The sequence below is a fragment of the Ictalurus punctatus genome, chromosome 3 (assembly GCF_001660625.3).
Source record: "Ictalurus punctatus breed USDA103 chromosome 3, Coco_2.0, whole genome shotgun sequence".
Lineage (NCBI taxonomy): Eukaryota > Metazoa > Chordata > Actinopteri > Siluriformes > Ictaluridae > Ictalurus > Ictalurus punctatus.
The window spans coordinates 16,707,644-16,731,621 of record NC_030418.2 but is presented as its reverse complement, the minus strand read 5'-3'; the positions used below and the strand labels follow the sequence as shown (position 1 = coordinate 16,731,621).

Here is a 23,978-nt window from a genome sequence, read left to right as displayed (position 1 = left end):
ATATACTGGTTTTATGTGTCCCTCTTCTTCCATTTGCCGGCTGTAAAATCCATATTGGTTATATTAGTACTATAAAATCCAGACAGTGTCTATTGCATTAGTCAGCCTTGCAGATTTAGAACAGCTTTCATGAGTTGTTCTTTGGGCATTCCTCATCAAGAATCACTTCTAATTTATCATTTCTGATTGCATACTTGTTACTCCCCCTCCCAATAGGCTGGGATCAAAAATGTGTTTATTCCATGTTTTTGCTGTTCGTGTAATACGAGCAATACAAAGCATGCAATATTGTAAATAATAATACTCTTCAGAGAAAGTCTGTTGGAGAATGTCATTGTAAATGCCTCACACTGAATCACACTTTTTATGAATTAGATCAGGATTCAGTCATGATCATGCAGCTTAAAACCATTGAAAGCTGTTAGTAGTTCTTGCTAACATTCCCCAGACTTGTCACCAAAGTAGTATACCCCCTCCCTTCCCACACCCTCAATTAAAGTCTCTCTCTTAAGTCCACATGTATACAGTAGGTACAATAGATACCTAGTGTAACCTACTAAAAGACTAGAGGAGCAGTGCTTTTGTTTAATGCAAACCGTTACAGTCCTTGCTTCAGATCATGACACTTCTACACTGAAATGTCTACACTGACTGATGAAACAAAAAGCCACTTAAACACCTGATAATCTGTAATGACGGCTAGATAATCATAAAGTGGATTCTAGTATATTAGGTATCCAGATAAGAAGGTACTAAACCATTAAGAGATTTCATAACTACAACTTTTTTTTTTTATTGTTTTAAATCATTTTTAAGTCAAGCCACTAGGGCCTTTACCCACCTTGTAAACCTTTCATTATCAGTTTGCAGGAGAAATGAAGTCAGGAATTAATTAGGTAAAAAACTGTGTCACTGTTGTCTCTCTTCTGAGACCAAATCAACCTAATTTCTCAGACTATATGGGATTATTTGTGAAAAATGAAGAGCAGGAGAACCTGGTCTTTGTGTTTAGGAAATAGAATTCAGGATGAGCTTTACAGATGAGTTTTAAATGTAAAAGTTATATCTCATCAAATAAATGTTTAACCCAGATAAATACTTTGATGATTGTCATTTTTGAAGAACTTACTGTGACAAAGAATCACCACATGATGTAAAAGAAAACGTGATTCATCAGACCAGGCAACCATTGGTCCATGCTCCAGTTCTGATGCTCATGTACCCATTGTAGATGCTTTTGGTGGTGGACAGGGGTCAGCATGGGTGCTATGACTGGTTTGAGGCTACACAGCCCTATACGCAGCCATCCAGTGAGTCTTGGCCGCCCATGACCTGTCGCTGACCCTGTTGAATTTATTATTGTATGATATGCTGTGTGATATGTTGGTGCAGCGGGTTGTGCTGCCTTCCTCACAGCTCCAGGGTCTCTAGTTCAATCCTGAACTCACATTGCTGTCTGCACATGGGTTTGATCCCACCACCCAAACATATGCATTACAGGAGGATTGGCTAAGATAAATTACCCATAAGTTTGAATGGGTGTGTGAATGGTGCCCAGCTATGGACTGCCCTCCATCCCATCCAAGGCGTAGTCCCATCTCACACCAAGTGTTCGCAGGATGCACGGTAACCGTAATGAGGATAAAGTGGTGTACTGAAGATGAATACTCGTTTGTCCTGAGAGTACATGCACATAGTTAAATGTTGTTCCAGCAAAAAGACCTGAGACTGTTGTCTGTGGTGCATACGACTTTCAGCAACCATCTGAGCACTTGAGCCCTGAACAAATGTCAAATTGTTTTGGTTCAGCAGCGCTTCCCTATGGGTAGTTTTGGGAAATTTGTTATAGCAGTTCTTTTGAATGTAAGTTCAGAATCTAAGTAAGAATGTAAGAATCTAAGTTTGTAATTTAATAATAGGTCTAATAATAGGAGCAACATTGTATTGATTTTCATTTCATTAATATTTTCATCCCTCTGGCAACCATATTTTACATAAAAAGTTATTTAAATCCCAACATAACCTTTCCTTCACTTTCCTCTTAATAGAATGATACAATTCAATTCAGCCTTGTGGAATTGCATTTACTACATTATACCTTTTTGTTAGTGCTTTTGTCAGGTGTAGGGAAGGCTTCCTTGACTCTCCCATGATGGTAGAAAGAAGTATTAATGATGCAGTGTAGAACTTTGTTTATTACCAGACGCTTAGAGTACTGATTTACCAATGTGACGTTTGTTCAAATTCATACAGTAAATGTGTTTTAACTCTTTCTATTTCTAAATTGTGTGTGTGTGTGTGTGTGTGTGTGTGTGTGTGTGTGTGTGTGTGTGTGTGTGTGTGTATGTATATATATATGTGTATATATATATATATATATATATATATATATATATATATATATATATATATATATATGTATATGTATATGTATATAATATGTATGTATGTATGTATGCGTGTGTGTGTGTGTGTGTGTGTGCGTGTGTGTGCGTGCAGTTTACCAGTGAAGGCCTGTGCTGAATATGTCGACCATGTTGGTCCAAGCATGAATCAGACTGCTCTAATCACTAATGACAGTTCACACGGTGACTCACACTAGCAGCAGTGCTGCAACTCAAATAAAACCACAGCACCACGCATATCCTCACATATAAAACACTCGCATTACTGAATTAATACTGAATGCTCTGCCAAACGTCTCTCTTTCTTTCTGGCTCCTCTCCTTAGAAATAGTAGCATGTTCCTAAAACTATTTTTTACCAGTGAGCACAAGTTTACCAAAACATCTTGTTAACATGTAGCAGAACAGAAAGATCCACAAATGATTTCTGGAGTCATTTCGTTCTAGGAAGGCTTTCCTGTAATCTTATCTGCTTCAAGAGGAACAGACAGTCGGCAGTTTGAAACAACTTTTTCATCTTTACAGTTCTATCTTTGTCTTTTTCAGTCCCTAAAATAGAGTAAAACTATGAACATGTACAGTATACAGATTTATATGTCCATGACAGCAGTGTGCCCATATATTGTACTACTTCCCCTCAAAGTTTAATCGCCAGAGGAGTATATATTTATTTGATTTAGGTGAAGAGAGGGATTGAGAGCGGGATCCAGCATGATGAGCAGTGGCTGCTGGGATTTTTATACAGGTTTTGATAGGGGTTGAAGAACCATTTTTCTCAGGGAGTCTACAAATATTGAGTAAAAAAGCAGCAAAGCTCTGAAGATTCACATAGCAGTTACTACTGGCTCCTTTCATTCCTCCCCGACGTGTTTTAAGTGGCTGCTCTTCCTTTGGCACAAGCACACTTAGTTATAGTCTCTCTGTTCATAGTGGTGCTAGGCTGGCTATCAGTATTGCTGTCAAGGTAGTCTCAGCTTCCTCAGGACTTTTTGGTATGCTTGGATAAGGCATAGCTTTTCAGTTCCACCTCCATAGTGCCAGCGCAAGGAAGTTGGAGGAAGACACCCAGGTACTCCCACATTTTCATGCTGTGCTTCCACCTGGTACTCAGCATGGAACTCAACACCTTGTAGAGACAGGAATCACCTGGTAATGCATGTATTTCTGTGCTTTGTCTGATCATCCATTGTACCAGCATATTGGTTGGTGTACCATCATAATGCTGGTAAACCTATGTGGCTCAGAGTGAATTGCTTGTAGTAGGTAAATTATAAGTTGCTACCCATCAGATTGTTATGCGCTAAATGATTGTGAGCTCATTTTCATCTTCAGTGATTTTAGGCAACTGAACAGATTTTTTATACTCAGCAATGTAATTACAGCTAACATTTTAAATAAGCTTTTTATTTCGTGTAGTTGGTTTTATTTGATGTCTTACAGGGTTAGAACTCTCATGGTGGGCCTCGATGATTCACCATCTGTTAAAAATAGACGTTAAATACAAAAGTACAAAACAAGTACTCAAATACATTAGTCTTGGCTTTTTAAAGAGTTATAATTATGATCGAGTGTTGAACTATAATAATAAAATTGAAAAAGGGGAGTTATTGTTTTCTACTTTGTGTGTATATATATGAGAGACTTCTCTTACCCATAACAAGTTCATGAGGGAGAAAAATGCACAGTTTATACCCATAGGCTACAGGGTTTTGTGGCTTCATGGGACATTGTTTGGTATAGGGTAGAATAGCTATAACATGATGACAGAAGGCTTGATAAGCAGGGCTACTGCTCCACGCAAATCTCAGCAGGGAAATGTCACACACTTCCTCTACAGGTTCAGCACACACAGCTCGATGCTGAGGAACAGAATGGCTGTTCACTGCTTACAGCTGAATGACTGTTCGGATCCTACTGTTCTGTTAGACCTTGACAGTAGCATTTTTTGAATGTAACATATGATGTAAACTGTATGTTGTAGATTATAGCCTTATTTGACAGATGCTTTTTGATGTGGTTCTAACATGATTACAATAGTATCATTGATTAGCATTTAGTTCAAATACAGCGATTATATAACAATGTTGTTTTAGAGAGAAACTTGGTCAGGGATGTTACCATTGATATGCCATTGATATTTAATACATTTCCTTTATTTATTGTGCAACTCAAGCATTTGAATTCAAACTGGCCAGGATATAATTCATTCATTCACTGGAGCCCAGAACTTCTTTAGTTTTAACATTTTAGTTTGTCACTGAGTAAAGCCATTATATGTCAGATTATGTAATAGTAAAATTACCACATTCAGTCATCAATCAGCACAATCCAGGCTCATGCAGAAAATGGACTTGCATAAAAACAAACAAGCCCTCAGTAAAATAGTAGCGATGTTATGCCTAGAGCAAACACATTTTAAAAGGCAAAGAAGAAGACTGGAGCTGGAGATTAATACTCGAGACCAGGGCATGAACATGTGCTGTGATGCTTGACTATGGACACACATGTTCTGATGTCCTTGCTATACAGACAGTGACCTGTGCACCAGCACTTCAGGGAGCCAGTCTGAATTCTGATCACATGCTGTGCATCCTCCCACCTCCAGGCTGGGCCAATCACAGTGCTCATCTTTCTACATGCGTCACAGGCCTCTGCAAAATCAAATTATAATATCCACTGTGCTTCTTTAGGCCGGTCATCACTCAAGGTCAGCAAAACAGGGTTGTGGCCCAGCTTGACGTAGTGCCTTATCCTATCAGCTGGAGCTCCTCATTGTCCTCTCCTCTCATGCAAGCTTGCTTTGGCACATTATTTTTGGCTATGTCATCCTGTCAGTGCGCTTCTCAATATCTGCTGTCAGCCATCATCTAAGATGAGTGCAGTGTTGGGGCATCCTGTGCCTATGGTATTTTATCTTGGATGGATGGGCTAGACGATTTAAATAGTTGTCTGACACAGTAATGGAATTTTTTTCAGTAAATTGAGGATATTGCAAGGTTGTGATTTTTGTAGAGATCTCATTATGTAGGCTAGATGCATGTGACAGCCTTGACATGGCTGTAATAATTATTACTGAGCTGTAATTGGATGCACTGCTATGATGTATGGGCTGCAGAATAAAGAGTGCCACTGGGCTGATTTGAAGATATTTTATGTTTGTTTGCATTAGAGAGCACATAGCCTAGGGACGATGAGCTTGCTAAGTATTAAAGATAGGACTCTACCATATGGGATAAAAAAATCCCCAAACAAAACTATGTGTTATTATTTTTACTACATTTTAATTGCAGCATGACTTGCAGTGTATTAAAATATGTTAATTAAACCTTTGCTGATTCATTGTTTAAAGGGTCATGAAACCCCCCTCTTTCAGCTCAAGTCATCCTCACAATCTTTTTGGAAAATGCCACTTAAATGGGTGTGGATAGCTGTGAGAAGAAGGGAGGGGAGTGGGTGTGCAGGTCAAGGCAGTGGTTGGAAAGGGAGGGGCGAGGAACCATCATCTGTCAGTGCCGGCTCTCACTAAAAATCAGGGGTAAAGCGTGAGGATTTGTAAGATTTTTATAGCTGGCAGTTAAATGAAATACATAGTTTTTTCCCCTTTAAAAGTAACTGAATGCCCTATTACATATATTAGATTAATTGTAATTTTGTACAATTGTATACATATAAATGTACATATATAATCATTGTTATTATTATAAATGTATAAATATGTTTATATACACACTATAAAGCCATATATTTGAAAATAAGTATGTATTTATGCACAAAAAAACAGTTCCGTAAGTAGTTGTGTAAAAAGACGCTGTGTAAAATGTAAATGAAATAATGCAATGATTTGCAAGTCTCATAAACCCATATGTTGTTCACAATAGAACATAGAAAACATATCAACTGTTTAAACTGAGTAAATGTACCATTTTAAGGAAAAAATTAGGTAATATTGAATTTGATGGCCGCTACACGTCTGGAAAAAGTTGGGACGGGGCAACAAAAGGCTGGAAAATTGAGTGTTACTAAATAGAAACAGCTGGAGGTTAATTGGCAACAGGTCCGTAACAAAATTGGGTATAAAAAAAATAGTATCTTAGAGAGGCAGAGTCCTTCAGAAGTAAAGATGGGCAGAGATCCCATCTCTGCAACCAATCTGCGAAAAATTGCATCTACAATTTGTGGCTGTTCTATTGTGAATAACATATGGGTTTATGAGATTTGTAAATCACTGCATTCTGTTTTTATTTACATTTTACACAGTGTCCCAAGTTTTTTGTAATTGGGGTTGTACGTACCTTCAGAACCATCACTATAAAGATGGATAGTGACATAGAAGTTTGCAGTGGCAGCAGTTGTCATGGTCCGGGCCGGACCCTCCATGTGTTTTCCCTGTGTCCCCCCTGTTTTTCCCCTTCCCAATGTTTCCAGTGTTTTTTTCTCCCTCTTGTTTCTGTTTGCGTGTGTGCATGTCCCTAGGTATGGCACTCCACTTCTCTTGCTTTCTAATAGCATCATTGGACTCGCCTGCTTCTCATCAGCATGCATATCAGCAGCATATATAAACCCCGGTTCCTCAGCCACTAGTGGCCAGATTGTTCCGGCTTTCAGTGCGGTCCATTACTCAGGCTGCCTGTCTGCTCACTCACAGCACACTTCCTGCTACACCCCAGCCCACGACTCACCTCGCTTGTGGCTCAACCCAAATTCAAGACCCTACATTGACTGAGCATCCGACCCTCACGCTGCGGTCCAGAGTTCGAATCCTGACCTCGACTGCTCTAGTTCCACTCACCTCTCTCACACACCCTCATTTCTGCATTTGAGACCCCCCGTCCCTGTTCCCTTTAACAGTAGTACACAGGACTCTGATGAAGTGGAGGACTTCTCCTGAATCACCAGGGCTAAACGGAGACACAGTGCAGGTCCTCTGCCCCATCTATTTGAACCATTAGCCTCTTGTGTGACTATGGAGGAAAACATGAATAGCGGCAGTGCGGATGGGAGAAGTGTTGGAATGGTAGCTAGCTAATCAGAAAAGACCAAAACCAGTCATCCATACAGTTGGTTGCAATAGGCTCAAGCTTTTCACGAAGGAAAAGGGGAAGGCACTTCTCTTCAACACGGACTCAGTTTTGTAAGTGTCTTTTTATGTTGGTGGTCTGACAGAGACGTTGATTGTAGCTGCTGTTGTGATTGTACCTTGAAACTTTTTGTACTGTATCAATCGAATCACAAGAATCCTATCTTTCCTAAGAAAGCTTTCTTTATACATAGCATAGTTTTGCATTTAACAACTCTTTAAGTGGTAAATTGGAGCAAAAGGCAAGTTAAACTGTATGATTTAATATTAGACCCATACCTCCTTTGAAGGTATGGCAAAGTTTCGGGACTTGATACCGCATCATTGTCTAGACACAAACTGTTTTCATGAGCAAGGCCTAAGTCCACCTTTCTCCAATTCTCATAGCTCTCCTGAGAAAAATGCTTGCTACACACAATCAGGTTCAATGCCTTGGTAGGTGATGGCCAACCAAAGGCTCGCAGCCAGAGTCTAGCCCTGGCAGCACCGTTGGGAAAGCCATGCAACACACTCGAACTCTTACACCACCGAAACACTTGAGACCCAAATGCCTCTCTCATCTACTACGTGATCTTACATTTTGACATGTCTGTCATAGGAAAGCACCGTGTGCTGTTATGAATAATTAAGAGACAGCGTCTTCTTATAGGGTAAGAGCGCACAATCTCATGGATAATTATGAGACACAGACGCATCATTGAAGTACTATAGTACATTGCCACGTCACTGCCTATGATATCAACACGATGTAAATTTTAAACGCGGAAGATGAAAATAGCAGAAAAAAGCTCAAAATGAAACAGTTTTCTCCCACAAATAAAATTAACGGATGCTAACATTGTCTATTATGATGTGAGACACAAACACCCCTGTTAAATCTCAGTAAATTTAGTTTAGTGTTTTATGATTCTTTAAGATCGAACTGTGTTTATTTAAGTGAAAATATCCACAGTAACATTTGTCTGGAACATCTTTTTGGCAGGGAGACTCTACAATAAGGAAAATCTTTTTGTTTGCTGATTCAGCTTTCTGTGGTAATAGTACTTTGAGGCTAGTGTAGTGTTCAAGTATTGATTAACAAACAATACATTTTACAGACCTTAGTTGAAAAGCCTAAACGACTTGCGTGATTGTTTTCTTTCACCCCCATCCTTTGTCGGTTCATCTGCTGCTTTCTCCCATTTGCCATAAATCAGTCCTCTGTGAGACAGGTGCTTTCCTTCATCGCCAGCCTGCCCTGGTCCTTCAGACAAGTACGCCAGTTTCACAGGTTTCATTGAGCTGTATGATTGGACATACATCCAATGTCCATCATATCTCACTGTGTTTTTAAAAAATTTTTTTTATTATTATTTATTTATTTATTTATTTTAAAAATAAATACCATGCTTTTTCTTCAATATAAAGACTCTGAAGATGCACTTTCCAGTTGTCTCCTGGTAAAACCAAAAGGAAAACAAGTATTGGCCGAGATTAAAACCAAAAAAAAACAAAACAAAAAAAAAAAGAGCAATAAAATATAGACAAAGGTTAAAAGGACTCGCCAGAGAAATTACACTTGTGGGGTTTTTAGGTATTTGTTATTGAGTTCCTAGCCCAGGCATTGCCTACACACCTGTTATAGTCATGTGACAAGTGCTTATAATAAAGGTCAAATATTGTATTAAAATGCATCCGTTGTGAAGATCATATTCTTCTCTATATGGCTTTTCTTCATTGAACATTGAGGAGCTTTTAATGGTGCTTGCAGGGTTAGAGTGAAACTCTGAAAGGAAATAAAATACTAGGGAACTAATAGATGAAACCATAATGACATACTTTAATAGTTGCAGGCTTATTTATTGTTCATAGCTCATACTTTGAAGATTTTTTTTCTCATTTCATCATAACCTTTTTTTAAAAAAAAATATAAAAATTGGCAGGCAATTTGTCAATAATTTGATTTTCAATTTTTGTAAACTGTATTTGTAACAGAATCACTAAAGTGTGGCTGTCTGCCTAGAAGTATATATATCTTTGTTTATTGTTATGCAAGCATGAAGATTGCGTGATGCACTGTATTCACTCACTATTTATTGTATGTTCGTTAGCAGGATGACCTGGTTCAATGGTATAGTTATGGTGGAATTGTTGCTCTATGGGGCTTTATGGGGTCCATTTTGTCAGTGCTCCATCCACAAGACTACCTTGGATCAGATGTTTTTTTGACCATGTAGGCCCATGTGGGGATTATTGAGGTATTTGTAATTGAATGGAATGGCATTTTTCAGCTAAAGCCTAGCAAATGTGTGAAGCTTGTTCTGCGCTATTAAAGGAGCTAAACTTTTATGACAGTGTTAAAATAAACTGGATGATTGTCTAATTGTTTGCTTTGTCTGTGTGGTTTCAAGTGTGACTAAAAAGTGATGAGTTGGAATGCCTGGTGTGGTGCAAAAAGTACAGTGGACTAGTCCAAATCACTAGCCCAGACATCTCGGATAAGCAGATTATGTTTCCAGGTTTGTTGGGTTGTTTCTGGTGTTTTTTGTTTGTTTGTTTGTTTGTTTGTTTTGTTTTTTTAACCTCTTGTCAAACCTCCATTCATTCATCTTCACTATCCTTGTCAAGATTGCCATGAATCTGGATCATATCCTGGGGACACTAGGAGTACAGCCTGGATGGAACACCAGTCCATCACATTCAAATGCTCATTCGCAATGTAGATTAGCCAAACTACTACCTCAACGCAGACACAGGGAGAACATACAAACCTCCACAACCCCAGTCTGTGTGCTTATGTACTGGATGTGGAAGAAGGTAGATAGTGCTTTCCTCTGAGTGTGTGCCGCAGCATGAGCAGCAGTTTGGAATGACACAGTTGGCTGGCTTCACGTGTCTTGGAGTAAGTCTTCACCCTCCCCAGGTGGTAGTTGTTGTATGATAGAGGAGAGTTGGCTGGTGGGTGTGAATTGGTAGGTGACCAGATTGGGGAGAGAAATAGGGAAAAAACATGTATAGTCTGTGCTAGTGCTGCAGTTATCTGGCTTTTGAACACAATCTGTCGAGCAAAGATGAAGATGCTAGCCAGAATCAAATAACATATTTATGTCTGATGCAAGTGGAGAACAACACAGCAAATAAAAGAAATGTTACATAAAGACTTTCTACATCAGAGGCAGTATCAGGATAGGATACAGTCTAGGAATATACTGTAGTTGTCCTTTCCCCAAAGAATTTGAGTTAATTTTCTCTGTTACATCCCTATGCATATCCCTAGATTATTTTAATGCACTTACCTGGGTAATTGAATTATGTTAGATAATTTTGTAAAGTCTGATTTATTGTGGACTGGACTTTTACTTGTAATGGGTGTGTGAATGTGTGTGTGTGATTGTGCCCTGCGATGGATTGGCACCCTGTCCAGGGTGTACCCCGCCTCGTGCCCGATGCTCCCTGGGATAGGCTCCAGGTTTCCCCGTTACACTGAAGGAAGGATAAGCGCTATAGAAGATGGATGGATTAATGGACTTTTACTTGTATGGTAGGGTAGCTAATAAATTCATTCATAATCTGATTCATCCACCTCCTCTTGTTGTTTGTTTTAAGCAAAGCTATCATGCTTAATGTTCATGTTCACTGTACTCCAATTGTGTACCATGTGCAGGCAGTGAGCTCACTGTATATCATATTTGGGTGTAGATTAGTGTAGCTAACCTACAGCATCTTCTCAAACCAATGTTGCACTTCCTGCCAAGAGGCTAATTGGCAGCCAGTGTCCAGAAGGTGACATTTCCCATGGAGTCAGGTGGTAAATTATTCACTGGTCTAAACAGCAAACACCACACATTGTTCACTGTGTAGTCTAGTGATATAGAACGAGTCAAAGCTTTTTGTGCGGATATTTGTATTGTCATATACTGTACAGGTATATACTATTGCTGATATTCTGCCTGTACAGATAGCAGTTACAGTATGTCCTATTTTGTAACTAGTATTTGCCATTTTCAGTCAAAATGAGAGTATTAAAATCAGAGCTACCATGCATCACAGTCAGCGCATGTAGAAAATCTTTGAGCTCATGACATTATAAATAGCTGTGACTATATAGAGCTTAAATGCATAACATTGAAATATCTGGAATGAATTTAACCATCCATTCAAACCAACTCGAACCAAACCAACCAACAAGCCAGTAGGCAGTTTTTTAAATATTTGAGACACAGCGCTTCTGAATGTTCAGGTGAGGTTGTGATTCTGCTTCTCTGATTGACGTCACTGGGACTGAAACACACCCGGCAGGAGGCGCAGGTTCCTGCAGGGACTCTCCCTTGGCGTTTAATGTAAGCAAACCCTGCATTAACATCCCTCAGCTGCCTCTCTTATACAGAGCTAGCTTTGTACACACACTCAGTGTTGTTTAATCTTTTCTGAGATCTTCTCTGATTTGTGTTTATTCAGATGGAGTTTATATGTTCCTTTGGTTACTTAGAACTGGAAGTGTAAAATCTTTAGTATGGTGTAGGGATGGAGCATTTGCACTGTTTTCGGATCTCTGACATAAGTTACACAAATTAGAATAATGGGGAAATACAAAAAGCTAAAAGACTGTTGTGCTATTGGGTTTTCCCAAAACCTAGAAATGTATAGTATAGTTTCACTGTAGAAATAAGAATAGCCAGATACCGATTGATTGTGCACACCATTCAGAAAGGAAGAAAGCTTTATTTCTACCTCGCCATGCTCCTTCTGTCCCAGTGGAGACCTGAGTTGGTAGCATTGGCTCTTCTTCTTGGTGATATTGTTACCTGAGAATCAGACTAATAGAAAGCTGTCATTTACCAAGTTTTGCAGTGATGTGTTGTAGGGAATAAAAACTCAGAGCTGGTAACGGTGTGTAGTTGACATGTATGCAAGGACGGACGAATCTTAAAATCATTAGCTCAGTAAACACTCCAGCGTGCTGCCCAGTCCCATATTTTGGTCACCCTGAAACATAACTAACTAGGCTAAAAAGTGGTATCTAACATAAGGTAATAACATACATTGAGTACATTAATACAGACTAAGAGAAATGAATGAGTATATGATTATTATGTTGTTCTAACAACGTTTCTAATGCAGCATGTGATGTTTGCACTGTCAGCAAGCTGTTGGCCAATGTTTCAGCCATGAGATGTGGTGTTTTTTATCAAACCAAGAGGTGATGGCATTGTATTGTGATATCAGAAGTGTTATATCATGGTTTGCACTGGACTTCATTCTGCTCAGATTCATCATTGTTTCCACATACCTGCTTGTTCTAGATTCTGAGAAGATCATCTGTGAATTGTTCTTCTAATTAATCTGCATAGTAAAAACAACAACAACATTCTACTGTCAACCAGAATGAACCTCAGCTGATGTATGTAATGCAGCAGGCAATGCAGTGGGATTGAAGTAGGTTGCACCACCATGATGCACAATATTTAAACATAACTACATACAAAATGCCACCGTTTATGATATCTGCATATCCTGGGAACCTGGGCTAGTGATTTGTCTACAACGGTGTCTGTCCTCAACTCCTAAATGAAGAAGGGGTGTTATAGTTTTTTTATTATTATTTTTATTATATTGTATGTATAAAAGTTTCCTTTAACACATTGACATAATGTTGGTTATAAATTGTACAACATCCTTTCAATTTCATTCTGTCTTTTCTTTAATATATACCATTAATATGATCTACAAGTGAAGACGAGGATTGTTCTGACTCTTTTAATAATGTGCAGTTAATCCAGTAATACTCTAACCCCAAGTTATCCTAATAGCAGACAGGATGTTTTGTTCTGTTTTTGTTTACATGGGCAGGTCTGTGTGTGCTTCTGTGTTTACAGATACATGTGTATGTGGGAGTACAGCATGTGCATGTGTGTACGGAGAATAGATCTGAGGGGCTGATCAGGGTCATAACTGTGCAGCGCATTACCACGTGAATGTTCAGGGAGCCTGTTAACACCTTGTCCCATGATGCAACCTGAAACGGCACAGTACATGATTGCCGTAAATCCATGCTAGACAAAATACCGCTGTTACTTTTCCGTTTAATAGGTCACATGCACTTTCTTTAAAAACCAGTGCTCTGTAGGCCACACGCATGTATGTGTGTGCTGGTTTACTGTGCTTCCCTCAAATAATGACATCATTTCTGTTTGGCTCTATACAGCATTTGACTGGAAATGAAATAATAACTGGTACATTTGAATGCTGTGCGTTGCAGACATAATAATTTTCAACAAGTAGTAAATATGACAGTTTGTTTAGTTTATTTTATTCCTCTACATTGGTTGGAGTCTAAATATAGATTTCATATGATAAAGTGTGTGCACATTAACCTCACAGGCATTGTCTCATATTAAATTCTACTGTGAGAATCAATCATTTTTTCTAGCTGAATAACGGGCTCATCTTATATAATCAAGTATAATCATCTCAGCTCATCTGTGCTCAACTCTCACTTCTCAGTTGTCCATTAACTTGGGCCCAGGCGTTTCTCTACATTTGACATTCTTGCCTTTCACAGACACTTGTCTATACATTTCTGTTGTGTTTTTTCACTGTCACAGTTCAAACCTGTTGTTTTTGATGAAACATAAAAAAAAAGCAAAGTAGAAAATGTAGTCATAGCAAGCTCACTGTGCCCTCTAGAGTGATCTAAACAAAGCCCCTGAAACAGGCTCATGGACTCTCTATTTATATAAAATCTTTTTTCACAGGACAGGTTCTTTTTTTGTCTGTTTTTTTTTTCCCCCACAGGCTGTTGCTCAGATAAAGAAACTCATTAAAAATGCAGCAAGGAGTTTCTCGTTAGATAATGCAGGATATCAATAAAATAACTAATATGCTATCATGTATAATGAATGATGGGATTCTGCTCTCTGCTGTATAAGAGTAAAGCCAGGCTGAGTCAACAACAGCTGTGCCTGAGGTATGGAAAGAAGGCCTGGTTATATGTGGAACACTGCTGAGGGGTGTTTATCTAGAAGAGGAAACTGAAACATTTTCAGTGATAATACATGAGCCAGGGAGATGATGGTCACAACAGCTGGGCTTACTGTAGATGCACCAACACACGTTATTTCTGATATCATATTGGTTGCCAGCTGCATTAAATTCTCTTCATGTATTATTCTAAAGTCGTTGACTTTTCTCTCTTTACTATTTGCCCATTTTAATTGCATCACATTGGTGGAATATTTTGCACTGCCTATTTTAGAGAATTCCTTATCATTTATAAATTCACCCAGGCTCTTTATTCTTCTTCACAGACAGCCATCATCAATCAGTGCAGAGTTCAAGTGATAGTATTCCCCAATTACTTTCATATGGGTGTTCAAATCACTTGACCTTGTTCTGAGAACCAAACCACAGCCAAAGGTTGAAATATAAGCTTGAAAGTTTCAGTATGTCGACATAGGGCTCCAGGATTGCCACCTCCTGTTGAACAGTCCCCTATCACTGATCTGACATGCTGTCAACTGAGGTGCCTGGTTTCAAGTCTTAAATGTTTGAGGCGTCCACGGAGCAAGTAGAGAGGCTTTTTTGGCTTTGGCAATCAGAGCAGGAGCTCCTTCCATCTCACCTTTGGCCAGACTATCAGGACCCTTTCCACTGGACGAAACTTAAGCTTGACCAGTGAGAGATCTTGCCCGATCACAAGGTTCTAGATAAGAACCTAACCATTATCTATACCTGCAACCTTCTTTGATACACATTAAATTACATAGTGTTGTCATGTGAATTGTGTACTTGAAGGAGTGTAAAAGGTGATATCAAATCCATCTATACACAGGAATATCCTGTTTCATTGAGCTGAGGCTGAAAGTTCTATGACCAAACCAGGACTTGCTTTAGTTTTACATATTTATTAATGCTGTACTCAATAGCTTTGCTGACTCAAACCCTTTAATGGTGCAGTACTCCGGCTTTCCCATCTGTTCCCGAGATTGTTTTTATTTATTTCTTTAGAAAGAACTTGTATTGTTAGTTCCACATGCATTATTGATCTGTAATGTCAGTAAAGCATGACAATACCTACATTTTTTTCTAACTATGAAGCCTCATGTTGATGTGATTCTTTGACGTATATTTTAGAGTTTGACAAAGAGCAGCAGTACAGTCTTGACATATTTACAGCCTGATTCCTTTCTCTGCAGTTCAGGGGCTATAGATCCTTTCTGCTCTTGAGCTGTTACTGTTGGAGATTCTCCAATTTCTCTGCTTGTGGCTTCAGTAAAAAAAAAAAAAAGTCAGCAAATTCCTCCATCATATTGATGCAGCACTGATACCGCTTAGCATATTAACAGCCTTCAGTGTAGGTGTCCAGCGTCAGGTTACTGCGAGGTGCAGTAACAGATAAAACATTAGGCAAGCTGATAGCGAGGGTGTGTGTACGTGTGTGTTTGTGCATGTTGGTGTGCTATGCCCCATAGCATAGCAGCCATTTGATAGTAGTAGTTTCAATTTCACCTCATCAGGGGATGGTGCCCATCTCGCATGGAGCAGCTGAAACAAGATTAAATGATTTGACTCCTAAAGCTCTGAGCTGCACCTGCTCCATCACTGTGCTGGGCCACTTTCTCCAGCCAGTGGCCAGACATATGATGGATGAAAGCTCTGCTTAACTGTGGAACACTACTCTCATCATCTTTCTCTCTCTCTCTCTCTCTCACACACTCACACACACACACACACACACACAAACACACAATTAAATATCATCCTGAAGTGTTCCCAAGTGAACATTTGGTGTGGAGGTGTATGTGCGTATGCCTGTCAATGTTAAATGTTAAGTGTCGTTAAAAAAAAAAAACTGTATTACTGCAACTTCATAAAAAAGTACTGGTATTAGTTAGGACTCATATTACACATATGTGTGCATGTTTTCTTCTTTAAACTGTACATCCTGGTGCATTTAGCATTTCACACCATTTGATGCTCACATTATTTTGCTGCAGACAAATTAATTATGATTCGTCAGAATCTCTCTTCTGTGAAAGCCAGTGAGATTTGTTTAATTGTGAACATGTTCAGTATTTAACTGATATATTCACTAGGGTGCATAGCTTAGTGGTTAGCACATTCACCTCACAGCTCCAGGGTCGGGGTTCGATTCCCGCCGCTGCCCTGTGTGTGCGGAGTTTGCATGTTCTCCCCGTGCTGTGGGGTTTCTTTCGGGTACTCCGGTTTCCTCCCCCAGTCCAAAGACATGCATGGTAGGCTGATTGTCCAAAGTGCCTGTAGTGTGTGAATGTGTATTTGATTGTGCCCTGCACAGGGTGTACCCCTCCTTGTTGCCCGATGCTCCCTGGGATAGGCTCCAGGTTCCCCACGACCCAGTAGGATAATTGGTATAGAAAATGGATGGATAGAATATATCCACTAATGTAATATTATCAACACTCTTATTAAATCCTTATGCATGCTGATGCAAAAATCTCATTGGAACATCTAATGATTTCTCTCTCTTCTCTCTGTCCAGGTGGTGTTAGTCTTTGCTCTCAGTATCGGAGCCCTTGGAATATACTTCATAGACTCGTCTGAGTGAGTATTACACTTTTCTAGTTTCCTTGGCATCTCTTTGGGATTCCAATTTCTACAATTGCCAACATCTAATAAATTTTACACTGCACAACAGATGGGCATTATTAATTCAATTCTTATTTTAAACCAAATACTAGTTTAGTTTCCCCTGAGGAGAAGGCCCATGTTCTTGTACTTGTTTACTGGCCAGCATGCAGATTTCCTTTGGTCAAATTTTCGGGCGCATCTTATCTTTCCTTAAAAGGTCTTATGACTCGTGAATGAATCTTTTCCCATGTGCTGTAAGACCTATGCTAATGGAGAATTCACTGGCTTATTGTGCCAGCACAGAGCACAGGTGGGCACATTCATCTGTACCAGGATACTATTTTCCCATGTAGGTAATGATACATTTTAATGATCCCTCAATTGTCTGTTATGCAAAGTGCACCATTAAAGAATTCCCGATCTTTGTTCTGGTCCCGTTGCAAAATAAATCCAGCCCCGGGTAGCGTGATTATTTTGTCAATGGAAGCCAAGTGAGTCAGTTTCCATGGTTACATCACGTGGAAAATCCCTGGTGCCCTCTCCTCCCATCCCCCATGATCCTTAGAGACAAGCACAGTCTTCCTTTGCCCAGCTGTTGCCCAGGCAACCAGGTAGCACTGCGTGCAAATGGAACTCATGTTTCCTTATGCTCTGTGCCTGCTGTCATCCTGCCTTGGGGAAGCAATGACTCCGTCAATTTAGACTCAATACCACAACCTGGAGGATTGAACACCTGCATAGACATGAAGGGATGCCAAGGGAGGTGGAGTTATAGTACTATCTGACTAGTGATATTGTGTCCAAGCGCAAGACAAATGGCCAATCTTGTTCAACATCTGTATATGCTGAAACCTACCTTACAAAACCAGGGGGTCTGAAATAGCCCTACAAATGAAAATTAAAATGTCACATACAACTTTAGGCACTTGGTGTACTTTTTTTGTCTTGCGTTTAAGAGAGTTGCCAACCTCTCTAGTTTAACAGGAGATACCTATAAAGTACGTTTTTCCTGCTTTTTCAGATAAATCAACAGTAGGACCAAATGAGAATAAAATTCACCCAACAGAAAACACTGAGGTGTAAAGGAAGCTGGTAGCGATTACTTTCACTTCATGCCTACTTTATCTAGTTGAACTTTTGTGTGAATTCACAAGGCTTGGTATTTTGAGCTTTGGTCATTAAAATAATGGAGGTGCTTCTTCGTATTAAGTAGCAATCACATTGAATGTTTGCCTTGCTGTTTTCTTACTAGTGCTTGGCGTACATCTAAAAAGAATAATAGCTGTCTTATCTGACATTTGCTAGGGCTGTTGTGGTTAAATTCTGTTTTTCTGTTGCCAGCTAGGATTTGTTACCATCTAGAAATGGTGCCGCCCCTGCTTTTATACAGTACAGCCTAAAGGATGAGTTTGGGGAAAAGTTATACCTATCTTTTAATATTCTTTATCCAAAGTTTTCTTATTTACAGTAGTTTTGCATTAATGTTTAATGACTGTCAATTAGCCTTGTGTGACCAACCTGCTAAAGTCATGAACCCATTTGCTTTAAACCATGCCCAGTTGTTAAGTAATGAAATAGTCTTGTCTACATGGATTGTGAGGTCGTTTGACATATTTAAATTGATGTAATCAATCAAAACAAGAAAAGAAGGTTTCCAAGGAATATCTATACTTTTGTAATATTCCTTAACCATTTGCTGTGGCTCAAGGACTCGTACCATCAGCAGTGTTTGTGTGACTAATACTAATACAGCTGCTGTGTAATTACCGGTGTCCCCTCTGGGTTGTTTCCTCTGGAGGTAAATTACAACAGGGCCACGCTATAAGCACTACTTTTAGTTTTTCATCTTTATGGATGGAAACCAACATGTAGTTTTCATCGAAGCTGTGGGCGAGTGTTGAAATAATTCTCATTGTGTACAGAGTGTTGTGTTTAATGGGACAGATAAAGTGGCTGCCTCTAGGCCTGTTGCTGAGCAAACTTCCTCAGACAGCATACAGGAAGCCCTGATGGATAATAATGCCAGGGTCAGGACACGCTCAACATCAACAACAAACTAAATCTGGCATCACTTTATTAGGAACAGCATACTAATACTGAGTCTTCCTTACTTTGCTCTCAGAACAGCCTCAGTTCCTTGTGGCATGGATACCACAAGGTGTTGGAAGCATTCCTCTGAGATTCTGGTCCATACTGACAGATTTGCTGCAGATTTGCCAACTGCATGTTCATGCTGTGAATCTCCCATTTATGGTGTGGTGTTGTGTTTGAAGTAGCCATTATAAGATGGGTAAATTGTGGTCATAATTGGTGCACGTGTTTAGCAACAAAACTTATTCAATTCAATTTTATTTGTATAGTGCTTTTTACAATAGACATTGTCTCAAAGCAGCTTTACAGAAATATATAAACACGGTATGCAAATATTTAAACTGCAAATTTATCCCAATTGAGGAAGCCGGTGGCAAGGAAAAACTCCCTACGATGTTAAGAGGAAGAAACCTTGAGAGGAACCAGACTCAGAAGGGAACCCATCTTCATCTGGGCAACAACAGAGAGTGGGAAAAAGTTCATTATGGTTTTATATGAAGTCCCAGCAATCTTGAATTGGAGTAAATGATCGCTCCATCCAGAGACAGGGCATCTGAAACAGATCAGGCAGGTCCGGAGAGCAGAAAGGATCTGGATCTCTAGTATCTCCATAAAATCGTGTGTGGCTCAACAGAAGGAGAGCGGGAGAGAAAAGATTATGAGGACTGTGCTTAGCGTAACAGAAAGTCTAGTCAGGGTAGGCTTGAGTAAACAAAAACGTTTTAAGCCTAGACTTAAACACTGAGACTGTGTCTGAGTCCTGAACAGTAATTGGAAGGCTGTTCCATAACTGTGGGGCTCTATAAGAGAAAGCTCTTCCCCCTTCCCTTAATGCCAACAACATTTTCTAATCTATCAAGGAGAATAGTATGAACTCTAGTATCAAAAGCTACACTAAGGTCAAGTAACACAAGCAGCGAGACACAACCCTGATCAGAGGCCAGTAGTGGGTCATTTACTACTTTAACTAACGCTGTGTCTGTGCTATGATGAGGGCTAAATCCTGACTGATACATTTCATGGATATTATTCCTATGTAGGTATGAGCATAACTGCTATGCTACAACCTTTTCTAAGATCTTGGAGATGAAGGGGAGATTTGATATTGGTCTATAGCTGGACAGTTGAGAGGGTTCAAGGTCAGGTTTTTTAATCAGGGGTTTAATAGCTGCTAATTTAAGTGATTTAGGTACATAGCCAGTGCTAAGGGAAGAATTGATTATATTTAAAAGCGGTTCAAACGTGTAGGTACAGGATCTAGTTTGCAAGTTGATGAATTCGCTGAAGAGATTAATGTAGCTAGTTCGGTCTCGCTAAGGGGAGTAAAACATTCTAAAAATTGACCTGATATTGCTATATTATCATTTATAGGGTTAGTTATAATACTGTCTGGTTTTAATTTAATAGCCTGAATTTCACATCTGATATTTTCATATTTTCTTATATAAGCTGTGGCATTCAAACAATGATTGATTGATATTAAGAGACCCAGTGTGTGTGAAGAAACCATTCCCCACACCTACAGCACTAACCTGAACTGTTGGCACAAGACAGGATGAGTCCATGGATACATAATGTTTATGCCACATTCTGACCCTACCTTCTGCATGTTACAGCAGAAATCTGCATCAGACCAGGCTACATTTTTCCGGTCTTCAACTGACCGATTTCAATGCACCTGTGCCCACTATAGCCTCAGATTCCTGTTCTTGGCTGACCGGCTTGAACCCCGATGTTGTCTTTTTCTTTTGTAGCCATCTGCTTCAAAGTTTTATTTGTTGTGCATTCTGAGATGTTTTTCTGCTCCCCATGATTTTAAATAGTGGTTATTTGAGTTACCATAGCTTTTCTGTCAGCTCCAACCAGTCTGGCCATTCTCCTGTGGCCTCTCTCAACACCAAGGCATCTCCACCTGCAGAATTGCCGATCACTGGATGTTTTTTTGTTTTTCACACCATTCTGTGTAAGCTCCAGAGACTCCAGAGTTTTGTGTATCCCAGGAGATCAGCAGTATCTCAAATACTCAAACCAGCCTTTCTAGCACCAACAACCAGGGTACGGTCAAAGTCCCTGAGATAAAAAATTTTTCCCATTAAGATGTTAGATGTGAACATTATCGGAAGCCCTGCATCAGTAAGATGTTATGCATTGCCCTGCTGTCACAAAATGGATAATTATATGAAAGTGCAGGTTTACAGATCTTCCTAATAAAGTGGCTGGTGAGTGTAATATATAAGCACACAGTCACTGTGGGATCTGGTCTATAATATTACATTGCTAGATGTGAGAACTTTCTTTAATTCTAAGTTTGTCTTTTTTAAATATAGGCTAACAGCAGATTATTAAAGCAGATGATGAAACGACCATGTAGTATTTTTAATGTTGGCTCCGGTGCTGATGGCCTGAGTTTCCGCGCAGACACTTGCTGATAAGTAGGATTATAGTGGAGCCTATCCTGAGAACTAATGTCATTTCTGGTCTTCGTCAAGGATCTTGTCTGACATCTGACATGCTGTGCTGTGCTAATGTCTTTGGTGTGTGTTTAGCTTTGTGATTGAATTATATGCTATTCTCTGGTCTAATTTTTACACTGTGGAGGCTAAGAATAGAGACAGAGCTGTTGGTGATATGATCAACAGACAGCCTTTTAATCAGTGGCTGAGAGTTTTTGGGAAATGCTTTTGCTGTGAGGGTTTAAGGGTGGGGAAAATGTATATCATTTAATAGTATCTTAATCTTTTGTGGGAGCACCAGCTTGTGTGTTGCGTCTTGTCTGTGCTCTCATTTGTTTAAGGTTCAAACTAGGACACTTCACATTATCCTTCTTAACCCTTCACCTGGTCAGCTCCAAATCAGGCAGTGGCAGCAGTGGCGAATGTTAGGACCTTTTCTAATGATCAGAACAGACCGAAGCTCTAAAGTTCCTCATCACAGTCCAGCACCATGGCAGCTAAACCCTCTTCCCCTACTGTTTTCACCACAGAGATGTGTGTAAACAACACACACCTTCTCACTCTATGTGCCATCTGTGCTAGCACTCATTAACTGACCTCTGCTGCTGGCATGAGTTACACCCTGAGTTTGTAACAGATCATCTTTTATCAAATCATCCTTTATGGCACTATCAAATAACTTTTCTTATTTCTGTTTATTTTTCAGTATATACAGAATGTCCAAAATAAAAAAAAGAAACATCGCATATGCCTAACTGCCATTGGTGTTCAAATACACAAAGTAATGGTCCATGAAAAAGGCCATCTGAAAATATGAGCTGATATTTTGAGTGATTTTCACAAAATGCTGCCTAAGGTAACTGAATTTGATGTAGGATAAAATGCTGCACTGGCTGCAGTGGGGAGGGCAAAGATGAGTCTTTATTCCCGCTTCAGTGGCCATGCTTACCTCACAGCAAGGTTTACACAGCTCAGTGGATACACAGCCCTCTCTGGTGGCCAAACAGCTTCCTCTCCAGATAGAGGCATAGGCATGATCGTGTTTGGATATCTCAAAAGCATGCTGTTCACTGGAAAAAGAGGATAGATATGGCAGTGTGTTGATCAGGGATTGTTTTTGTTCATTGTTGGTGTGGGTGGTGAAGTGGCACAGTGAAACTACAGCCGAACAATTTCGTTCTTTTATTTAATTGAACATGTTTAAGTGTGTAATGCTAGGCATCTGTGATAACAGACACCTCAGAATATGGAATCATTGGGCCTCATTTATCAATGTTTTAGTAAAGTTGTGTGGAATATTTGCGTGTAAAAGTTTTCGTTGGCTAAACCAAAAAAAGTAAAGTAAAATTTCCTTCCACATAGACCCAAGTCTGGGAATACTGATTTTCTTCCTGCTCATATGAGTATGTCGATACATGCCATAAATTACCCAATGCATTCACAGCACAGCTGATTTACATTTAGTGACGCCAAAAAAACTCCATAAAAGGCAAAGCACACACAGAGCAGAAAAATAAGAAAAATGATGACTGAACGATGGAAGAGCTCCGCCTAAGGGCAGAGGAGGGTGTTCCAGTATTGCAGCTCAGTCACAGCAGCGCATCAGCTACCATTAGGCATGCTGCAACTCTTCTAGTTTTTATATGGCATATGTTCATTTATTGGTTTCTTTTGAATTTCTTTCTTTCAAGTCATCAATGAGTCACAAGGCATTCATAAAATGAGTGTGTAATTAAAACAACCAAGCAATTTAAACTTTCCAACGCAATACGTATAGAAAATTGCATTAACCCATGCCAATTATTTGATCTGAAGCCTAATAATTGAGCTTCACATTAGCTACTCTTTTTATATGTACATTTACACAAACTTAGGAGCTCTTGTAGGATCCGAACGCTATGAAAGAACAGCATTTTTATGAATACCACATATTTTGTGCAAATGCGCCTGTGTGCGTTCGTATCCAGTTTGATAAATGAGGCTTAATCTATAAATGAAAGATTAATACACGAAACATGATTCACAACTGTATTTCTTGTTTTGTCAATCTGCAAAATTTGTTCACAAATAATTTGGATGCACACATTATTCGAATTAAATGCCAAAAAGATCTGTAAGTAAGCCTGTCGCTTATATTTGGTCCTGTGAATGAATACAAGCTATTACACAATACCATACCTGCATAGCCTGGCCTTGGACAGTACATGCATTTACTCACATTATGCTGTTGCAGTCCTATAGATGCAGTTCTTTTTTCCACTGGCATATACTGTGTAGTACAATTAACATCTGTAGTGGATATAAATAGGGTAAAGAGATATAAAGAGTTGTGTTGTGGTAAATTTTGTTAGGAAATCTTTTGTCT

The 23,978-nt window shown here is 39.4% G+C and overlaps 1 protein-coding gene across 8 annotated transcripts in view; it reads left to right on the top strand.

The window, feature by feature from the left end:
* Positions 1-23,978, top strand: part of kcnma1a (potassium large conductance calcium-activated channel, subfamily M, alpha member 1a) — a 157,774-nt gene that overhangs the window by 61,887 nt on the left and 71,909 nt on the right. For all 8 annotated transcript variants that reach the window (XM_053679671.1, XM_053679668.1, XM_053679667.1 and 5 more), the window contains exon 3: positions 16,981-17,042. In XM_053679671.1, the coding sequence (XP_053535646.1) occupies positions 16,981-17,042 (62 nt within the window). The remainder of the gene's footprint in view (positions 1-16,980; positions 17,043-23,978) is intronic.